The sequence below is a fragment of the Entelurus aequoreus genome, linkage group LG16, assembly GCF_033978785.1.
Source record: "Entelurus aequoreus isolate RoL-2023_Sb linkage group LG16, RoL_Eaeq_v1.1, whole genome shotgun sequence".
Taxonomy (NCBI): domain Eukaryota; kingdom Metazoa; phylum Chordata; class Actinopteri; order Syngnathiformes; family Syngnathidae; genus Entelurus; species Entelurus aequoreus.
The window spans coordinates 1,898,647-1,918,924 of record NC_084746.1 but is presented as its reverse complement, the minus strand read 5'-3'; the positions used below and the strand labels follow the sequence as shown (position 1 = coordinate 1,918,924).

At 39.0% G+C, this 20,278-nt stretch overlaps 1 protein-coding gene across 4 annotated transcripts in view; it reads right to left on the bottom strand.

Moving 5' to 3' along the window:
* lpin2 (lipin 2) overlaps positions 1–20,278 on the bottom strand; it is a 58,676-nt gene that overhangs the window by 481 nt on the left and 37,917 nt on the right. For 2 of the 4 annotated variants that reach the window (XM_062023758.1, XM_062023761.1), the window contains exons 10-20: positions 19,102–19,195; positions 18,959–19,028; positions 15,735–15,827; positions 15,565–15,647; positions 15,338–15,485; positions 14,972–15,120; positions 11,453–11,539; positions 9,484–9,636; positions 7,554–7,668; positions 2,135–2,238; positions 1–428 (exon numbers count right to left, since the gene is read on the bottom strand). The exon at positions 1–428 is cut by the window's left edge and continues 481 nt beyond it. In XM_062023758.1, coding sequence (XP_061879742.1) covers positions 284–428; positions 2,135–2,238; positions 7,554–7,668; positions 9,484–9,636; positions 11,453–11,539; positions 14,972–15,120; positions 15,338–15,485; positions 15,565–15,647; positions 15,735–15,827; positions 18,959–19,028; positions 19,102–19,195 — 1,241 coding nt within the window. In that variant the 3' untranslated portion in view covers positions 1–283. The remainder of the gene's footprint in view (positions 429–2,134; positions 2,239–7,553; positions 7,669–9,483; positions 9,637–11,452; positions 11,540–14,971; positions 15,121–15,337; positions 15,486–15,564; positions 15,648–15,734; positions 15,828–18,958; positions 19,029–19,101; positions 19,196–20,278) is intronic. The other 2 variants (XM_062023760.1, XM_062023762.1) reach the window with 2 other exon arrangements.

The window sequence follows — 20,278 nt, the reverse complement described above, 5'->3', positions numbered from 1 at the left end:
AAGTCCACGAGTGCTTGAAGGCACGGGAAAAAACAAGCAAACGCCTATCTTTCCCCTAGCGTTATTGAGCTAACTATTACTCTCGGCATGCACAGCAAACCACAGGTGCCTCTTTTGTCTTTCACGTTTACAGTTAAGTCCTGTAAAAAAAAGATGGGATCCTCTTAAGTGTGTTGCTGTGGTGGTGCTGAAGAGAGGAGTCACAAAGTTGTCATAAAGTGATGAAAGACGGCGGTCTGTTCTGTCATTCTTTCCTCAGCGTGTACCTGATGGCCTGCAGGGATCAGAGGAGGTCATCGGCGTTGATGGCTGGTATGGGCTGCCTCCAGAAGCAGAAAGAGCTGTACTCGGGCATGAGGAAGGCCTCGTTCTGCTCCTTGCTTAGGAGCGGGAACACGTGCTCCACCAGCTCGCTCAGCCTGCTGTAACTGGCGAGCAGAGAGACCGCAGCGGCCCGTTTAGTTTGTAACTACACACCATAAAAACTACTCATTCCTAAAAAAAGAAAGTCAAAAAGGAACTTTTGATGTGTGAATGGTAGGGGTGTAACGGTACGTGTATTTGTATTGAACCGTTACGGTACGGGGGTTCCGGTTCAGTTCGGAGGTGTACCGAACGAGTTTCCACACGGACATATTAAGTAGCGTAACACACGTTGTGTAAACAATGCACACCGAGGCACAACACACAGCACGCTAGCAGCTAACGGGCTAGGATAGACTGACATACGTCCTCTTTTCACCGGACATGTCCTCTTTTGTGGAGCTGTCAGGGCGGACTTTCTTAAATGCCTCAAATGTCCGGCATTTTGAGTTAGGGTTGCGTGTATTTTCAATGTACGTTCAGGGTTAAGAAGGGGTTAAAAACAAAACAAACAGCAGCATTGGTGAGGGAGGGGCAGAGAGAGAGAGAGAGAGAGAGTTATGATAAACACGCATGCCAGGCTCTGCTTTTTATCCATAGATTTATCACATTTAATTTCTTATTATCTATAGCAGGGGTGTCAAAAGTGTGCCCCGGAGGCCATTTGCGGCCCACAGCTAATGTTTTAAAGGCCCACGGCACATTCTTAAAATACTATTCAAATAAACAAAAGTGAAATAAAAAAGCTTAAAGGTTAAATGTCATTTAGAAAAAGTTGCAATGTTGACTAATAAAACAAAGCTGTTTTTTTTTCCTTTCAAACTGTCATTGCTCAAAACTAGAGATGTCCGATAATATCGGTCTGCCGATATTATTGGCCGATAAATGTGTTAAAACGTAATATCGGAAATTATCGGTATGGTTTTTTTTATTATCAGTATCGGGGTTGTTTTTTTTTGGTTTTTATTTTTATTTTTGGTTTTTATTAAATCCACATAAAAAACACAAGATACACTTACAATTAGTGCACCAAGCCAAAAAACCTCCCTCCCCCATTCAAACAAAAGGGTTGTTTCTTTCTGTTATTAATATTCTGCTTCCTACATTATATATCAATATATATCAATACAGTCTGCAAGGGATACAGTCCGTAAGCACACATGATTGTGCGTGCTGCTGCTCCACTAATAGTACTAACCTTTAACAGTTAATTTTACAAACTTTCATTAATTACTAGTTTCTATGTAACTGTTTTTATATTGTTTTACTTTCTTTTTTATTCAAGAAAATGTTTTTAATTTATTTATCTTATTTTATTGTATTAATTTTTTTAAAAAGTACCTTGTCTTCACCATACCTGGTTGTCCAAATTAGGCATAATAATGTGTTAATTCCACGACTGTATATATCGGTATTGGTTGATATCGGTATCGGTAATTAAAGAGTTGGACAATATCGGCATATCGGATATCGGCAAAAAGCCATTATTGGACATCCCTACTCAAAACATAATATTGAATCAAAATCAATGTTATTACGAATTATTGACCTATCCAAGGTTCCCATTACTTCAAATCAAATATTCCACTAAGAAAAATATTTTTGGTGGAAGATTTTGCAAATTTGGTAAATAAATAAACCAAAAATTTATATTTTGTTGTTTTCTTACTGTGCCGAAAATGAACCGATCCGTGACCTCTAAACTGAGGTACGTACCGAACCGAAATTTGTGTGTACCGTTACACCCCTAGTGAATGGCATGTGTACGTACGAGGACTTGTTGCCCTTGGTCTGCTCCTGGATCAGCTCTCCCTTTGGGTTGACTGTGAAAATCCTGCAGACAGGAACTCCCACCTCCTTGTACGCAAACACATCCTACACACACACAAAACAAGACTTAGGTATGTTTTCCCACTCAAATAATATTGCCTTTATTCAACTAACCACTGTTTCTTATGGTGCGGGGCCAACAAGCACAAATAACCGCTGTAAAACATTAACAGCTGTGGCTGTAGACAAACTCATGAGGTAGTGTTTATTAGTTCTACAAGATGGCAGTAGCTTACATTTCAAATATCACAAGTAGGGATGGGGGGCCGAATTTGATACTTTTATAGGTACCGACTGAATTCCATCTATTCATCCATCCATTTCTATACCACTTATCCTTATTAGGGTTGCGGGCAATGTTCCCTCTAATTGTTCATGTGTGTGAGCAAAGGCAAAAAGTCCGTGAGCATTGAGTGGAGGCCATGTGAGCAACATCAGACGTGCACACTGTGGCTACACCAGCAGCACACCTGTCCCAAACCTGACTAAATAACAACTTACATCTCCATCCATCCATCCATTTTCTACCGCTTGTCCCTTTCAGGGTCGCATGGGGTGCTGGAGCCTATCTCAGCTGTATTCGGGCACCCTGGACAGTCCCCACCTCATCGCAGGGCCAACACAGATACACAGACAACATTCTCTTATTATTATAATCAAATGACAGCAGTCATTTCCATTTCTAATATAAGTGTTTAGGCCCACTTACAATGACAATAACAACAAATATAGTTTTTCATGAACTGTGTACTTGTATTGTTTGTCTGGGTGGAGGTCCTGCTTTGGAAATAATTTGTAGCCCTTTCAGACATTGCATTTAGTTCCCAGTAAAACATTCACATGTTGCACAATGAGATGTAAGCAGGGGATCATGTGTACATTCCTGCAACTTCCTGCTTTTAAAAAATATATTTGTATTAGTATTTATTTAATATACTAACAGCATTTCATGATTAATATTTATAAATGAAGATTCCTAATAAATGACACTAGAATAAGCACACATTTGATTGGTAAATCATAGTGTAACGACCTGGAATGACACTTTATGTGTGGTGTTGGAGTTGTCCGACTTTTTGTGTGGCTGTAAACGCATCACTGGCTAAGTGCCATATGTGCATGTGTTGGCGCAAGTGAGAAAGAGCGAGCGGCTGCTGTTGATATAACAAAGTTGCTTTTGGTCTGGTTTGTACTGCAGAAAATGACCACTTTTGCTAGATATCATTTTTTTTTACTAATGTTTTGGTGATGTGTTTATGGCCGACAATAAAGAGTTTTGCTCAGTAAAGTGATGGATGGAATTCATGTCCTCAAAGCGTCTCGACAGACGTTACAATATTTGAACAATGATGACGAAAACTGTTTTCTCTGTCGTGTCCGTGTCGAAAATTGTTATGCGCTTATTTTTTTATTTGATTTTGTGCGTGGCATAGATTTGCTGTGCGCAGAGGACGCTTGAGCAGTGCGCAATTGCACAGGCGCGCACCTTAGAGGGAACATTGGTTGCGGGTATGCTGCAGCCTTTTCCAGCTGACTTCGGGTGAGAGGCGGAGTACCGTATTTTTCAGAGTATAAGTCGCTCCGGAGTATAAGTCGCACCGGCCAAAAATGCATAATAAAGAAGGAAAAAAACATATATAAGTCGCACTGGAGTATAAGTCGCATTTTTGGGGGGAAATGTATTTGATAAAAGCCAACACCAAGAATAGACATTTGAAAGGCAATTTAAAATGTCTAAAGAATAGTGAACAACAGGCTGAATAAGTGTACGTTATATGAGGCATAAATAACCAACTGCTATGTTAACGTAACATATTATGGTAAGAGTCATTCAAATAACTATAACATATTGAACATGCTATACGTTTACCAAACAATCTGTCACTCCTAATCACTAAATCCCATGAAATCTTATACGTCTAGTCTCTTACGTGAATGAGATAATTATTATTATTTGATATTTTACGCTAATGTGTTCATCATTTCACACATAAGTCGCTCCTGAGTATAAGTCGCACCCCCGGCCAAACTATGAAAAAAACTGCAACTTATAGTCCGAAAAATACGGTACACCCTAGATTGGTTGCCAGCCAACCGTAGGGCACATACAGAGAAACAACCATTCACACTACATACAGAATCAAGCTTGTGGCATTGTATTGACCTACTCAGTGGCCTAGGTTGTGAGTTCAAACCCCGGCCGAGTCAAACCAAAGACTATACAAATGGGAGCCATTACCTCCCTGCTTGGCACTCAGCATCAAGGGTTGGAATTGGGGGTTAAATCACCAAAAATGATTCCCGGGCACGGCAATGCTGCTGGGGTTTGGTGGTAGCGGGGGTGTATATTCTAGCCCGAAAGTAGGGATTCTGGGTATTTGTTCTGTTGTGTTACGGTGCAGATGTTCTCCCGAAATGTGTTTGTCATTCTTGTTTGGTGTGGGTTCACAGTGTGGCGCATATTTGTAACAGTGTTAAAGTTGTTTATACGCCCACCCTCAGTGTGACCTGTGTGGCTGTTGACCAAGTATGCCTTGCCGTCACTTACGTGTCTGTAGAAGCCTCATACAACATGTGGCTGGGCCGGCACGCTGTTTGTATGGTAAAATAGCGGAAGCGACGACAGGTTGTAGAGGACGCTAAAGGCAGTGCCATCACGGCACGCCCCCAATATTGTTGTCCGGGTGAAAATCGGGAGAAATTCGGGAGAATGGTTGCCCCGGGAGATTTTCAGGAGGGGCACTGAAATTCAGGAGTCTACCGGAAAAATTGAGAGGGTTGGCAAGTATGCTCACCTCCCAGGGGGTGAACAAGGGTGATGGGTCAAATGAAGAGGACAATGTTCACCACACCTAGTGTGTGTGTGACAATCTTTGGTACTTTAACTTAACTTGTATTCAAACATACTTGAGGCTGTAATTGCTTCCAAAGATGCATCAGCAAAGTATTGAGCAAAGGCTGTGAATACTTGGTTAGGAACATGTGATGTTTTTAGTTTATTTTCAAAAATGTTTCAAAATTGGCATTGTCATTATGGGGTATTGTCTGTATAATTTTAAGGACAAAAATGTATGCATTTCATTTTGGAGTCAGGCAAACAAAACAACACGTAACAAAATGTGGAAAAAGTGAAGAGCTGCGATTACTTAACGGATGCACTGTTTAGAGCTTTTTATAACATTTTAAGTTATATCCCCAGGGTCCATTATATCAGTGTTTTTCAACCTTTTTTGAGCCAAGGCACATTTTTTGAGTTGAAAAAATGCGGAGGCACACCAACAGCAGACATCATTAAAAAAACGAAACTCAGTTGACAGTAAAGAGTCGTCGTTGCAATTGTTGGATATGACTTTAAAGTATAACCAAGCATGCATCACTATAGCTCTTGTCTCAAAGTAGGGGTACTGTCACCACCTGTCACATCACACCCTGACTTATTTGGACTTTTTTGCTGTTTTCCTGTGTGTAGTGTTTTACTTCTTGTCTTGCGCTCTTATTTTGGTGGCTTTTTCTCTTTTTTTGGTATTTTCCTGTAGCAGTTTCATGTCTTCTTTTAAACGATATTTCCCTGCATCTACTTTGTTTTAGCAATCAAGAATATTTCAGTTGTTTTCATCTTTCTTTGTGGGGACATTGTTGATTGTCATGTCATGTCTGGATGTACTTTGTATTTGCTCCACAGTAAGTCTTTGCTGTCGTCCAGCATTCTGTTTTTGTTTACTTTGTAGCCAGTTCAGTTTTAGTTTTGGTCTGCATACCCTTCCCTAAGCTTCAAAGCCTTTTCTTAGGTGCACTCACCTTTTGTTTATTTATGGTTTAAGCATTAGACACCTTTTTACCTGCACGCTGGCTCCCACTGTTTCCAACATCTACAAAGCAATTAGCTACCTGCTGCCACCTACTGATATGGAAGAGTATTTCACGGTTACTCTGCCGAGCTCTAGACAGCACCGACACTCAACAACAACACATCATTTGCAGACTATAATTACTGCTTTGCAAAAAATATTTTTAACCCAAATAGGTGAAATTAGATAATCTCCCATGGCACACCAGACTGTATCTCACGGCCCAATAGTGTGCCGCGGCACAATAGTGTGCCGCGGCACAGTGGTTGAAAAACACTGCATTATATGATCCATGATGCATTTAATACTGTTTTTATCCTGTAGAGCACAGTGTAAAGACACTTTTCTTTCCCTATTAGAAAAAAACGGTTACCAGTGTTTCCCACATATTCATTTATTTGTGGTGGCCCGCCACGAAAGAATTACGTCTGCCACAAATAGATTTGTAGTTTATTTTTTTGTATTTTTTTTTTCTAATGTTTTTTTTTTTTTTGTCCTGTCCAGCTTCTCAGGCAAATCATATAGTTGATGTAGATGCCCATATAGGCTGTTCACATTTACTTTACAAAAGAGAAGTGTAGGATACTTCTCTTGTTGCCTTATTTGTATTTGACCACTACTGTTTTCTGTTTATTTGTTACTGACTGTGGCAGGACACCTCTGCCTCTGTTTCACTTTATGTTGCTGGTAAATAATATGGTTGTAGTAGGCTAAAGTTAAATTATTTAGTATGCACTAATTAAAGGGGCAGAGCTTTCTGAGACATTTTAGCTTTTATATTTTATAAGATATATTTTTTGTAAGAACCACAATTAATAAATATATTTCAGTGAATAACATATTGTTCAAATCTGTATATAAATATGTACATAAAGTGTTGTAATTATATTGTAAAATGGATGGATGGATGGATGTTTAAAACAAAACTGTTATTATTAATTAGTAAGTATACATTTTTTTAGCCTTTTTAGAGAAAATCATATCATTGTAGTAAATTATGCAAATTAATCGATGATGTCAGGGTGACCACGCCCATAGCCACGCCCCCACCGCCACAGGTATCTTGGCAGTTTATGGGAAACACTGGTTACCTTGTATTTGTTAAAGACAGGAAGTGAACAAACCATCTGTAATTGCTGGGAGGTGGAAAAGGGGTAGTAATAAATACTCTGCTTCTTTCGACTTCTTTTCAGACATGTTGAATTTTAAACGTGCGATTCAAACAAAAGCAAACTATTACATTGAAAGCATCTAAGCAGAGCTCATAATGAATTATGTAACTGATTAGGAAACACTAGCTAAAAGTTTCCATGTATCGTCATAACGATGACACCTCAGACTGGATGTTTTCGAAGCGTGTCAGTGTTCCAGGACGAGTGTTGTAGACACGCAGTCATTCGCTTGGTGAAGATGTTCCCGGCCCGATGAGGTCACATGAGAGCTGACTTCATGTGTTTATGTCTGCGGAGGAGAAGCATTCTCTGACATCTTCAAAACCAGCGTTTAACTCACGTTAGCTCTATTCCCGAAGGCAGCATAGAAGGGCTGCTTGTTGTGCTGGAACAGGTTCTTGATGTCAGTGAGGCATTCGATCTTGAAGATCTCCGGTTTCTTCTCGATGACCTCCCTGGGGCAAACGGACAGCTTGGTTATAGCGTGGGCGTCATTTTGGGCACGGTGACTTTACAAGACTTTGTTTTCCAGCAGACATGCATGATGCACGGAGAAAAGCATCCATTCCAAAATCCTGAACTGAATATTATGACAGATGCGGCGGGGTAGTTGGCGGGAACTGTAAGACGTTGCTGTGGTTACGCAGCAAGACGGCTGCACACAGCGGTAAATATAACAGACAACGCCCGCTGCAGTCCAGTGTAATTAAAGTGAAAGTACTCTATAATATAGAGCTGCTTTTAGATCAACATTGTGCATTTGTAACCATTGTTAGGAAAATTACTTTAAAAAAGTATTTAATGACAGTTATTCATTACGAGGGTTGCAAAATTCCGGAAATATTCAAAGTTGGAAACTTTCCACGGGAATTAACGGGAATAAACATTGAATGCAACATGCTAGATCTTGCAGCATGATTATTAGCTGAAACAACCTGATTTAATGCAAATTCAGTAGAATTTCAACCCTGCACTGTGCATTCCTCCATCACATGCACAGATATTTCCCAGCATGCTAGACACTATAGCAGGGCTATTGAGGCCACACTAGTATTTGAGCCCAAGGACTTCATCTAGTCAGGTAAGTGTTGATGGGGTAAATATATTTGATCTATGGTATTTAAGTGTAATAGAGGTGTAATTGCTTGTTACTGTATTACTGTAGACTACTCCAGCAGACTTACACTCAAGCTAGCTAGCTGTTCCTGTACTTGTTCAATGATTTTGGGGCCAATATCTCTAGCTAGCTAGGTTTATGTACCACCACAGTCTCATAATGAACCAAAAATATTTCTCCGTTAGCCGTGATGCTAATTTTCTATGATAAATCCCATTCATTTATGCTAACAACTTAAGCGATCCGAATTTACCTTTTTGGTGATGTGTAAAGTTCAACTAGCAAATACTAAATCAAAAGGTGTAGTTTCCTCTGCCTTCTGTTCTGCTAGCCATTCTGTTGTCATACAAGAATGTAGCTTATAGTTTGATTTAGCTTGCTGATTGACTGTTCATTTATTCATCTAGCCTATTTCTATTCATTTGTCCATCAGTAACATATTTTTAAAGACTACTCCAATTGTTTAGCTGACTATTTATATCTGTGTGTGGCATTGCATTAGTCTTTCACAAGCTTCTCATCTTATTCTACAGAATAAGATGGACAGTGTCCAACTTTGAATGATCAAAAAATGGTCAAAATTTCCAAACTTCCCGAGCTTAACTTCCCGTGGTAAATTTCCAGAAACTTTCCACCCCCTTGCAAGCCTATGTTGAACTGGAGGATTTGTTTTATGTAGTGGTAGAAGCAGCTGACAGCAGAAGTTGTTTTGTTGGTCATGCTAAAGAAATGTGGCATTGTTATCTGCTGCCTGCCTTGAATCACCAACTCGTGATTTGCCGATAACGTGTGTGATTTCATTGCATTGATGCCCATTGAGCAAAGTTTGGAGGTCTAAATGCACATGCTGCAAAACTCCTCTCTGTGTTTACAATCGACAGGCTTTAACCAGGTTTTGAAAAGTTAGCCAGCCAGTCACTTTTGCTGAAATTTGCATTTCCACATTTTCCCCGACATGTATTCCTTTTCCCGTTTTCACCACAGCATGAGCACATTTTAGCTTTTAGCTCATAAGCACGCTACACTTTTAATTCGAACAACCCAGATTCAAGTCTCAGGCTGACCGGGAGCAGGGGCTTGACCAAGCGGATAACAGCTGGGCCGAAAGGAAATTTTTGAAGCCGATAAACAGCATTATTGCTGTTTTGTTTACCTGTGGAAGGCGGAGAATAGGCTGCTGGGAGACAACATGAGAGGACCCCGCGGAAGGATGGTGCCGCCGTCGTTGACCCACTGCAGGTAGCCCCTGGTCATGTCCGCCATGCCAATGGCGCGCGCTGAGCAGTACAGGAACTTATAGCCGTTCCTGCCGCAGAGTAGAGCGAGACAGCACTCAGAATAGCACGCTAATTAGATCAGCTATATAAAGACACAAAGTGAAATGACTGTTTTACCAAAAGATACATCTTCATTATTATACACTGAGGTCCTTTTAGATCTACAGGACTGTCTCAGAAAATTAGAATATTGTGATAAAGTTCTTTATTTTCTGTAATGCAACTAAAAACATGGAAATGTCATACATTCTGGATTCATTACACATCAACTGAAATATTGCAAGCCTTTCATTATTTTAATATTGCTGATTATGGCATACAGCTTAAGAAAACTCAAAAATCCTATTTCAAAAAATTAGAATATTTCCTTAGACCAAGTAAAAAAAAAAGATTTATAACAGCAAAATAAAATCAAACATTTGAAAATGTCAATTAATTCACTCAGTACTTGGTTGGGAATCCTTTTGCACAGATTACTGCACCAATGCGGCGTGGCATGGAGGCAATCAGCCTGTGGCATTGCTGAGGTGTTATGGATGCCCAGGATGCTTCAATAGCAGCCTTTAGCTCATTTGCATTATTGTCTTTCAGCTTCTTCTTCACAATACCCCACAATTTCTCTATGGGGTTCAGGTCAGGGGAGTTGGCAGGCCAATGGAGGACAGTAATGCCATGGTCAGTACACCAGTTATTGGGGGTTTTGGCACTGTAGGCAGGTGCCAGATCATGCTGGAAAATGAAATCATCATCTCCATAGAGCTTTTCAACAGATGGAAGGCTGTAGTGCTCTACAATCTCTAGAAGCGTCTGACTTGGGCTATGGAAAAGAAGCACTGGACAGTTGCAGAGTGGTCCAGAGTCCTGTTTTCAGATGAAAGCAAGTTTTGTATTTCATTTGGAAGTCAAGGTGCTAGAGTATGGAGGAAGGCTGGAGAGGAGCAAAATCCAAGTTGCTTGAAATCCAGTGTGAAGTTCCCACAGTCAGCAGTGGTTTGGGGAGCCATGTCAGCTGCTGGTGTTTTGGTCCACTGTGTTTCATCAAGTCCAGAGTCAATGCAGCTGTGTACCAAGAGATTTTAGAGCACTACATGCTTCCATCTGTTGAAAAGCTCTATGGAGATGATGATTTCATTTTCCAGCATCATCTGGCACCTGCCTTAAGTGCCAAAACCACCAGTAACTGGTGTACTGACCATGGCATTACTGTCCTCCATTGGCCTGCCAACTCCCCTGACCTGAACCCCATAGAGAATTTGTGGGGTATTGTGAAGAAGAAGCTGAAAGACAATAATGCAAATGAGCTAAAGGCTGCTATTGAAGCATCCTGGGCATCCATAACACCTCAGCAATGCCACAGGCTGATTGCCTCCATGCCACGCCGCATTGGTGCAGTAATCCGTGCAAAAGGATTCCCAACCAAGTACTGAGTGAATTAATTGACATTTTCAAATGTTTGATTTTATTTTGCTGTTATAAATCTTTTTTTTTTTAATTGGTCTGAGGAAATATTCAAATTTTTTGAGATGGGATTTTTGAGTTTTCTTCAGCTGTATGCTATAATCAGCAATATTAAAATAATAAAAGGCTTGCAATAGATCAGTTGATGTGTAATGAATCCAGAATGTATGACATTTCCATGTTTTTAATTGCATTACAGAAAATAAAGGACTTTATCACAATATTCTAATTTTCTGAGACAGTCCTGTATATTCAGTGAAAATGTAGGCACTGAAGCCTGTTAGGCGCACACATGCTGGTGATGGTAGAGGCAAACCCTGCGGTGTAGATTACAGGGAATCAACACTACCTCCCTGTCATCAATCAGTGTTGTTGTGTTGCGCTTACTCGGCTACTGAGTGGTAGAGCTTGGCAATTCCCTGGTGCGTCCAGTCTTTCCCTAACTGCGGCAAGATCTGTCCAAACACATCAGACCTGGAAGCAGCGAGAAACACAAAAATGAAGCCGCCGTCATGTCACCGCATGATAGATAGAACAGGACAGAACGTTATCCTGTAAAAAGAAGCATTAGCAGCATGCAGGAAGTGTTATGTGGGCTTCAATACACAAATGTAAATGAGCTCATTATAGCCCCTGTAGTTCTTCTTGCCGCTACGCCAAAAAAGCCACATGTCACAGGACTCCTGCGGGGTCGCGGAGATAATAAGGCGCGATCATTTTAACTGGTTTTGATGTGGACCACCTAGGCGCCTCGCCGGGCGAGCTTTTGAGGGAAGGAAGTAGACTTCAATTGCATGTCAGCAGTGACAGGAGTTAGCCGTAAGCTAATTAAATGGCACAGCACAAATAGAAATGATAATGGAAGGAGAAAACATCTGCTATTTTGAGAAAGACGTAGGAGGCAATTAAGAAAGAAGAAGTGATCTGTTTTATACATACAGTATGTAGTGCTTCTGCACTTCATTGGCTTTACCAAGAATACAACTCATAAGGAAGCCCAGTTTTAGATCCACGTGTGGGCTTGTCACAGGCTGATAGCTTCATTCCCTCATTAAACAAACTTTGCAGGAGATTTTTCCTGTCATAACGTGTGACTTAAAGAGGACCTATGATGATTTTACACTTTTCTCACTTATAAATGTTGTTACAATGTTGCCTATTAGTGTTAAATCAGAAGGTAAATGCATTTGGGCGTGAGCTTGGACACAATTTTGGAAGCTTCTGACCACCATGTTTTGTAGTTTTTTTTAAGTGTGGTGGACATACTTATTTAGACATTTCTAGTAAGCCTATGTGCTGTCAGCCAGCCAGCCTTCTCCTCCTCTGCTTTAGGCTATAAAACTGCAGCCTCCGGTGTTATTGCTTCTCATTTTTTTCTGTGCTCCCGCCTGCTCGAATGTCTTTAGATAAGATTAGTTTAGATTACCGTATTTTTCGGAGTATAAATCGCACCGGAGTATAAATCGCACCTGCCGAAAATGCATAATAAAGAAGGAAAAAAACATATATGTCGCATTTTTTGGGGAAATGTATTTGATAAAAGCCAACACCAAGAATAGACATTTGAAAGGCAATTTAAAATGTCTAAAGAATAGTGAACAACAGGCTGAATAAGTGTACGTTATATGAGGCATAAATAACCAACTGGTATGTTAACGTAACATATTATGGTAAGAGTCATTCAAATAACTATAACATATAGAACATGCTATACGTTTACCAAACAATCTGTCACTCCTAATCGCTAAATCCCATGAAATCTTATACGTCTAGTCCAGGGGTCACCAACCTTTTTGAAAGCAAGAGCTACTTCTTGGGTAGTGATTAATGCGAAGGGCTACCAGTTTGATACACACTTAAATAAATTGCCAGAAATAGCCAATTTGCTCAATTTACCTTTAACTCTATGTTATTATTAATAATTAATGATATTTACACTTAATTGAACGGTTTAAAAGAGGAGAAAATACGACAAAAATGACAGTTACATTTTGAAACTAAGTTTATCTTCAATTTCGACTCTTTAAAATTCAAAATTCAACCAAAAAAAAGAAGAGAAACTTAAAAAAAGAATTTATGGAACATCATTAGTAATTTTTCCTGATTAAGATTCATTTTAGAATTTTGATGACATGTTTTAAATAGGTTAAAATCCAATCTACACTTTGTTAGAATATATAACAAATTGGACCAAGCTATATTTCTAACAAAGACAAATCATTATTTCTTCTAGATTTTCCAGAACAAAAATTTTAAAAGAAATTCAAAAGACTTTGAAATAAGATTTAAATTTGATTCTACAGATTTTCTAGATTTTGCCCAGAATAATTTTTTTGAATTTTAATCATAATAAGTTTGAAGAAATATTTCACAAATATTCTTCGTCGAAAAAACAGAAGCTAAAATGAAGAATTAAATTTAAATTTATGTATTATTCTTTACAATAAAAAAAAAATGTACTTGAACATTGATTTAAATTTTCAGGAAAGAAGAGGAAGGAATTTAAAAGGTAAAAAGGTATATGTGTTTAAAAATCCTAAAATCATTTTTAAGGTTGTATTTTTTTCTCTAAAATTGTCTTTCTGAAAGTTATAAGAAGCAAAGTAAAAAAAAAAAAGAATTTATTTAAACAAGTGAAGACCAAGTCTTTAAAATATTTTCTTGGATTTTCAAATTCTATTTGAGTTTTGTCTCTCTTAGAATTAAAAATGTCGGGCAAAGCGAGACCAGCTTGCTAGTAAATAAATACAATTTAAAAAATAGAGGCAGCTCACTGGTAAGTGCTGCTATTTGAGCTATTTTTAGAACAGGCCGGCGGGCTACTCATCTGGTCCTTACGGGCGACCTGGTGCCCGCGGGCACCGCGCTGGTGACCCCTGACCTATATTGAGTAAAACATGCTTGAAACTAGAATATCAAGTGTTGCAAAGCTGTGTCATCAACACTCACAAGTATAAAACTACTTTTTTAAAGTAATAATTTCTTATTTCAAGCATGAAAAAAAAAATCATGACTTTGACGCAATTGTGTCTCATAATTAAAACAGATGACAGCCAAATGGACTTTGCTGTTTTATTTTCAATGAAACAATAGAAAATACGTACTCATATAGTAGTACAGTTGGCACAGTACAGTAAACTGACAAGTTAATATTTAAACATTTAACATTTCAAACCATTTTGAACAGAAATAGTTCATGCACATTCAGATTAATTCTTCAAAATGACAATAAAACATTTTTGGGCCGGGGGCCGGGCTGTATATATGCGCACTAATTGACTGAAAGAGCACGCACTTGGCGCGATGATGTCATGTTATCCATGGAAAAATGCATTTTTAGACCATATGATTTGCCTGAGCGGCTAGGAGACCCCGAGAGTAACAAGCGCTTGCCTTGTTGCCTTTCCATTAAGCACAATAAATTAGTTTTTAGTATAAGTTTGCTGGTTTCAAGAAATGTAATGCCGAGCGCATATCATTATGTCAAGATAATGGCACTAGCATTTACTTAATCTAAGAATATTTGTCAACATATTGAGCAAAAAGGTCTCTTTGTTTTTTCTACCAAGAAAAGTGCACGTGTTATTAGTGAGAATATACTTATTTTAAGCTATTTTTGGGTTCATTGAAGTTAGCTAATTTTACTTGTTTCGGAAAGTATTGACAAGCCAAATTTTCTTGTTCTATTGGCAGATATTTTTGCTTAGTTCAAATAAAATACCCCTAATTTTTTTATTGTTTTTGAACACTGACTTTTTGCAGTGCACGATCAATCGGTAGCTCGCGATTGACCTAATGGACCCCTGATGTCGACCAATAAGAAGAGTGCCAAGTAGATTAAAAACATCATAGGTCCCTCAAACGAGTTTGAGGAATACGAAAGAAGCATTCCAGGCGCAGACTCACTTGGTGATGGTGCCGTCAATGTCGGAGATGATGACTTTGTCATCCCAGTTCCACAAGTAGATGGTGCCCTCGCAGCGGCATGTGCCTTGGTACTGGGTGGTAATGCTGAATGTCACATCGTTGGGACCTTCCTTCAGTTTCAGACTAGCCTAGCAAACATAAGAAAAGCACTAAAATGGGTTTCAAAAATATAATTTGCTACTTGACATGAAAAGGTACTGGAAGCTTTAATGGTGTCAGTACCACATCCAACCAGCAGATGGAGATATGTGCTTTCAAATTCCCAGTACCACTACTTCAATTTCATCTTACATTAAAATGCTGATTGATAATGAATGAACAAAATAGAAAAATCAATGCACTCACTATCTGAGCCGAAGAGAGGCGCAGTGACTTCCTGTAAGTGTGCGTGCTGGCGTGCTGCTGGCCATCACTCAGCTGGAGTCTCTCCTGACACGACGCAGCACTCACCTCTTTGCCCTCCTCATCGCTGGAAGAGTCGGTGGTCTTAATCCTTTAAAGTAGCAGTCGAAATATTTTCAATTATGCGCACACTTTATCCAAAACTTATCTTTTAAAAGTTTTGTACTTACAATAAGGTGAGATTCTCCTGTGCAATGGAGGATCCTTCCTCCCCTAAATGCAACTCCTCCTTGGTTTCAAGCTTAGTCTCAGACTGCAAAAGAGGAGGGAACCAAACAGATCTAATACCAGTGTTCTTACACCCATTTATTCCAAAACAAATCACCGATGCTGCACCAACCTGCTTGATTGCACTGTCCGCCCTTTTTCGCCAGAACCACCAGCGGCCTGACTTCTTTGGCATTTTCTCTTTCATCCAGGCCTCCTCAGCAGCCTGCAGCATACAAGGCAACATTACATACATGACAGGAGCAATAGCACAAAAACCTGTGCAGTATAAATTACATGTAAAACATTTCTATGCGAGCACACTAAAAATGTTTAGTGTATCAATACACTACCGAGTGGTTTAAAGTATTGGTTTAAAATACTACTCGGTCTAGCTCCATCCTATCTTGATGAGTGTATTGTACCATATGTCCCGGCAAGAAATCTGCCTTCAAAGAACTCCGGCTTATTAGTGATTCCCAGAGCCCAAAAAAAGACTGCGGGCTATAGAGCGTTTTCTATTGGGACTCCAGTACTCTGGAATGTTCTAGCAGTAACAGTTGGAGATGCTACCTCAGTAGAAGCATTTAAGTCCCATCTTAAAACTCATTTGTATACTCTAGCCTTTAAATAGACCCCCTTTTAGACCAGTTGATCTGCCGTTTCTTTTCTGCTCTGCCCCCCTCTCCTTTGTGGAGGGGGGGCACGGATGAAGCGCTGGCTGTCCAGGGTCGGGACCCGGGGTGGACCACTCGTCTGTGCATCGGTTGGGGACATCTCTGCGCTGCTGACCTGTCTCCACTCAGGATGGTCTCCTGCTGGCCCCACTATGGACTGGACTCTCACACTATTATGTTAGATCCACTATGGACTGGATTCTCACTATTATGTTAGATCCACTATGGATTGGACTCTCACTATTATGTTAGATCCACTATGGACTGGACTCTCACACTATTATGTTAGATCCACTATGGACTGGACTCTCACTATTATGTTAGATCCACTATGGACTGGACTCTCACACTATTATGTTAGATCCACTATGGACTGGACTCTCACTATTATGTTAGATCCACTATGGACTGGACTCTCACACTATTATGTTAGATCCACTATGAACTGGACTCTCACACTATTATGTTAGATCCACTATGGACTGGACTCTCACACTATTATGTTAGATCCACTATGGACTGGATTCTCACACTACTATGTTAGATCCACTATGGACTGGACTCTCACACTATTATGTTACATCCACTATGGACTGGACTCTCACACTATTATGTTAGATCCACTATGGACTGGACTCTCACACTATTATGTTAGATCCACTATGGACTGGACTCTCACACTATTATGTTAGATCCACTATGGACTGGACTCTCACACTATTATGTTAGATCCACTATGGACTGGACTCTCACACTATTATGTTAGATCCACTATGGACTGGACTCTCACACTATTATGTTAGATCCACTATGGACTGGACTCTCACACTATTATGTTAGATCCGCTATGGACTAGACTCTCACAATATTATGCTCCTTTTTGTCTATCCTCTTGTTGTGGGGCAGACTGGCTCGTACATGCACCTGCGTCCTCCGCTATTGCCATTTCTAAAACGAAGCAGCATATGGTTCTAACTTATATCTCAGTAGACTCGCTATGGAAGGGGTAAAAACCACAACATGGATGACGCGGAGAAGACACAGTCGAAGTGGAGCCAAGTGAATAAGACCGCCCACAAAACGGCGCATCCTCAAAAGACGGACAGAAAGCTGCTTAAAGACGGTCTGTAAAACATCATCTATACCACATTTTGACCAAAGAAACACCATTACATACTATGGAAGCCACAAGGTAGTGTTTTATAAGTACAAAAACCATCATATTAGGTCCCCTTTAAGCAAGAAGCTCATACAACATACTGACATGTTTAAAGAAACAAGCACAGCGTGTTCTCCAGGTACATGGAAGATCTGATATGATTTATTTGTATCTTATTATTCAACAAGTATTACAGTGTCTGATATCATTTATTCCTGAATTCATTATCTTATCTTATAAACTAATGAGAACCACAGTGTCGGATATGATTTCTTACTAAATTAATGATTTTATTATTTAATGAGTACTACAGTGTTTGATAACATTTGCAGCTGTCCCTCGATTATCGCCGTTAGTTGGTTCCGGGCCTGATTGCGATAAAGGAATTTCAGCAAAGTGGGAATCAATCGAATATTTCAATACCTAGAGCATAAAAAAAAACGTGTCTACAACCTTTTAAATATGTTTTTGAACTTTACGAGAGCCCGGTAGATATGAAATAACCACCCCCCCCTTCAGTCACCTTTTAATTCAATATAGCAATGCTGCCTGAGGCTGAGCCAATCAGGGGCTATGATACTGAACAGTGTGCTCTAATTGGTTTGGATTCCTCTTCTGGTCAATTCTACTTTAGTAATAATATGTTTTGTTTAATTAGCTAATGTTTATGCTTGAAAATGCTCAAATTAGGCCAACATTGTTTACAATATGTTTTACAAAAAAGAATCCACAATATTTAAAGCGCAATGTGGCAAGGGACATTAAAACTGCAGTTTTCCTGATTTTATTATTTTATCTTATTATTTAATGAGTACCACAGGGTCCTATTTCATTTATTTCAGGATTCTGTTATGTGGTATTTTCATGAATACAACAATCTGTTATGATGTATTCCTGAATTAATTATTTTATCTCATTATTTAATAAGTACCACAGTTTCTGACATTTATTCCTGAATTCCATCATACATTAATAAATGAATACCATAGTGTCTGATATGATTTATTTTTGAATTCCATAATTTTTTATGTAATGAATAGCACAGTATTATTAGCACAATATAATGTATTCCTGGATGCTGAATCGTTTATTATAAACCACAGTGTCTAATATATTTTACTCCTGAATGAATGAATTAATTATTATTTATCAACTACCAAGGTATGACATAATTTACCCTAGATTCACTTCAGTTTGAGTTATTATATAGTCTGGTGTCAGTTTTTTACTTTATGTAGTTATTATTCATGTATCCTTGTTATTCAATGAAAATATTACTTATCATTCACTTATTTGTCCAGCTCTCTATTTTTACTTCCGTATTCATTATTTTTCTTATTGTATTCTGCCAATATTAAACACTACACATGATGTTCCTTAATGTAATTTGTTAAACATCTCTGCAATAAATAAATCAATTGAATTGTGGCTTTCGACATGGCTTTCTTCATGGTAACTCTGCTAAGCATGTTTAAAATACATATGGGATTACCATCATTATATACAGTACATTTAAATTACCTTTGGTAAATTCTTCTGGAATGCTTGTAGACTCAGAATCAAGGGAGCAGCGAGAGTCCAGTTATAATATCTGTGTGCACAAAAAGAGTTGACAACCATATAAACTGTTGTGCGCATCAATGTTAGCTCTTTTAAATGCTTACCTATTTCCTATCTTTACAACAAGGTTGGGGTTATCTATAATTGCAGGATTTTCAGCAAATTCATTGTAGGTAATGATATGCTCCATGAACTTTTCTGCAAAAAAAAAAAAGAACCTTAGAGGAAGAGTAGAGGAAGCAAAAGTTCTAACATGTGTTTTCAGTGGCTACTCCGTAACGTGTACTTCAGGGCCTACTGAAAGCCACTACTAGCGACCACGCAGTCTGATAGTTTATATATCAATGATGAAATCTTAACATTGCAACACATGCCAATACGGCCGGGTTAACTTATAAAGTGCAATTTTAAACTTCCCAGGAAACTTCCGCTTGAAAACGTCGCGGTATGATGACGTATGCGCGTGACGTCACGAGGTCAAGGGAAGTGTTTGGACCCAATTCAAATACCTCTGTTTTCTTCGACAAAATTCCACAGTATTCTGGACATCTGTGTTGGTGAATCTTTTGCAATTTGTTTAATGGACAATGGAGACTGCAAATAAGAAAGTTGTAGGTGCGATCGGTGGAGCGGCGGACTACAGCAACCCCAACACCAGGAGGTTGTGTTGTGTTTTGAGCAGGATAGCAGACGCACTACAGTGAGTAAGCCCGCCGCATCTAAGTTAGCTTCTGTTTTTTTAGCTTCGCCAAGCTGAATATTATTAATCGTGTATTTACATGTTCATGGTTTAATAGTATTTTTGATCTTCTGTCTATCCATCCAGTCAGGGTTTTTTTAAATTTAGTTTCTATCTGCATTTGAGACTGCTATGCTATCACGTTGGCTACGTAGCTAGGTTAGCTTCTATTTTTTTAGCTTCGAAAAGCTGAATATTATTAATCGTGTATTTACCTGTTCATGGCTTAATAGTATTTTTGATTTTCTGTCTATCCATCCAGTCAGGGTTTTTTTTTTATTTAGTTTCTATCTGCATTTGAGACTGCTATGCTATCACGTTGGCTATGTAGCTAGGTTAGCTTCTATTTTTTTTAGCTTCAAAAAGCTGAATATTATTAATCGTGTATTTACATGTTCATGGTTCAATAGTATTTTTGATCTTCTGTCTATCCATCCAGTCAGGGTTTTTTTTAAATTTAGTTTCTATCTGCATTTGAGACTGCTATGCTATCACGTTGGCTACGTTGTTGGTTAGCTTCTATTTTTTTAGCTTCGCAGAGC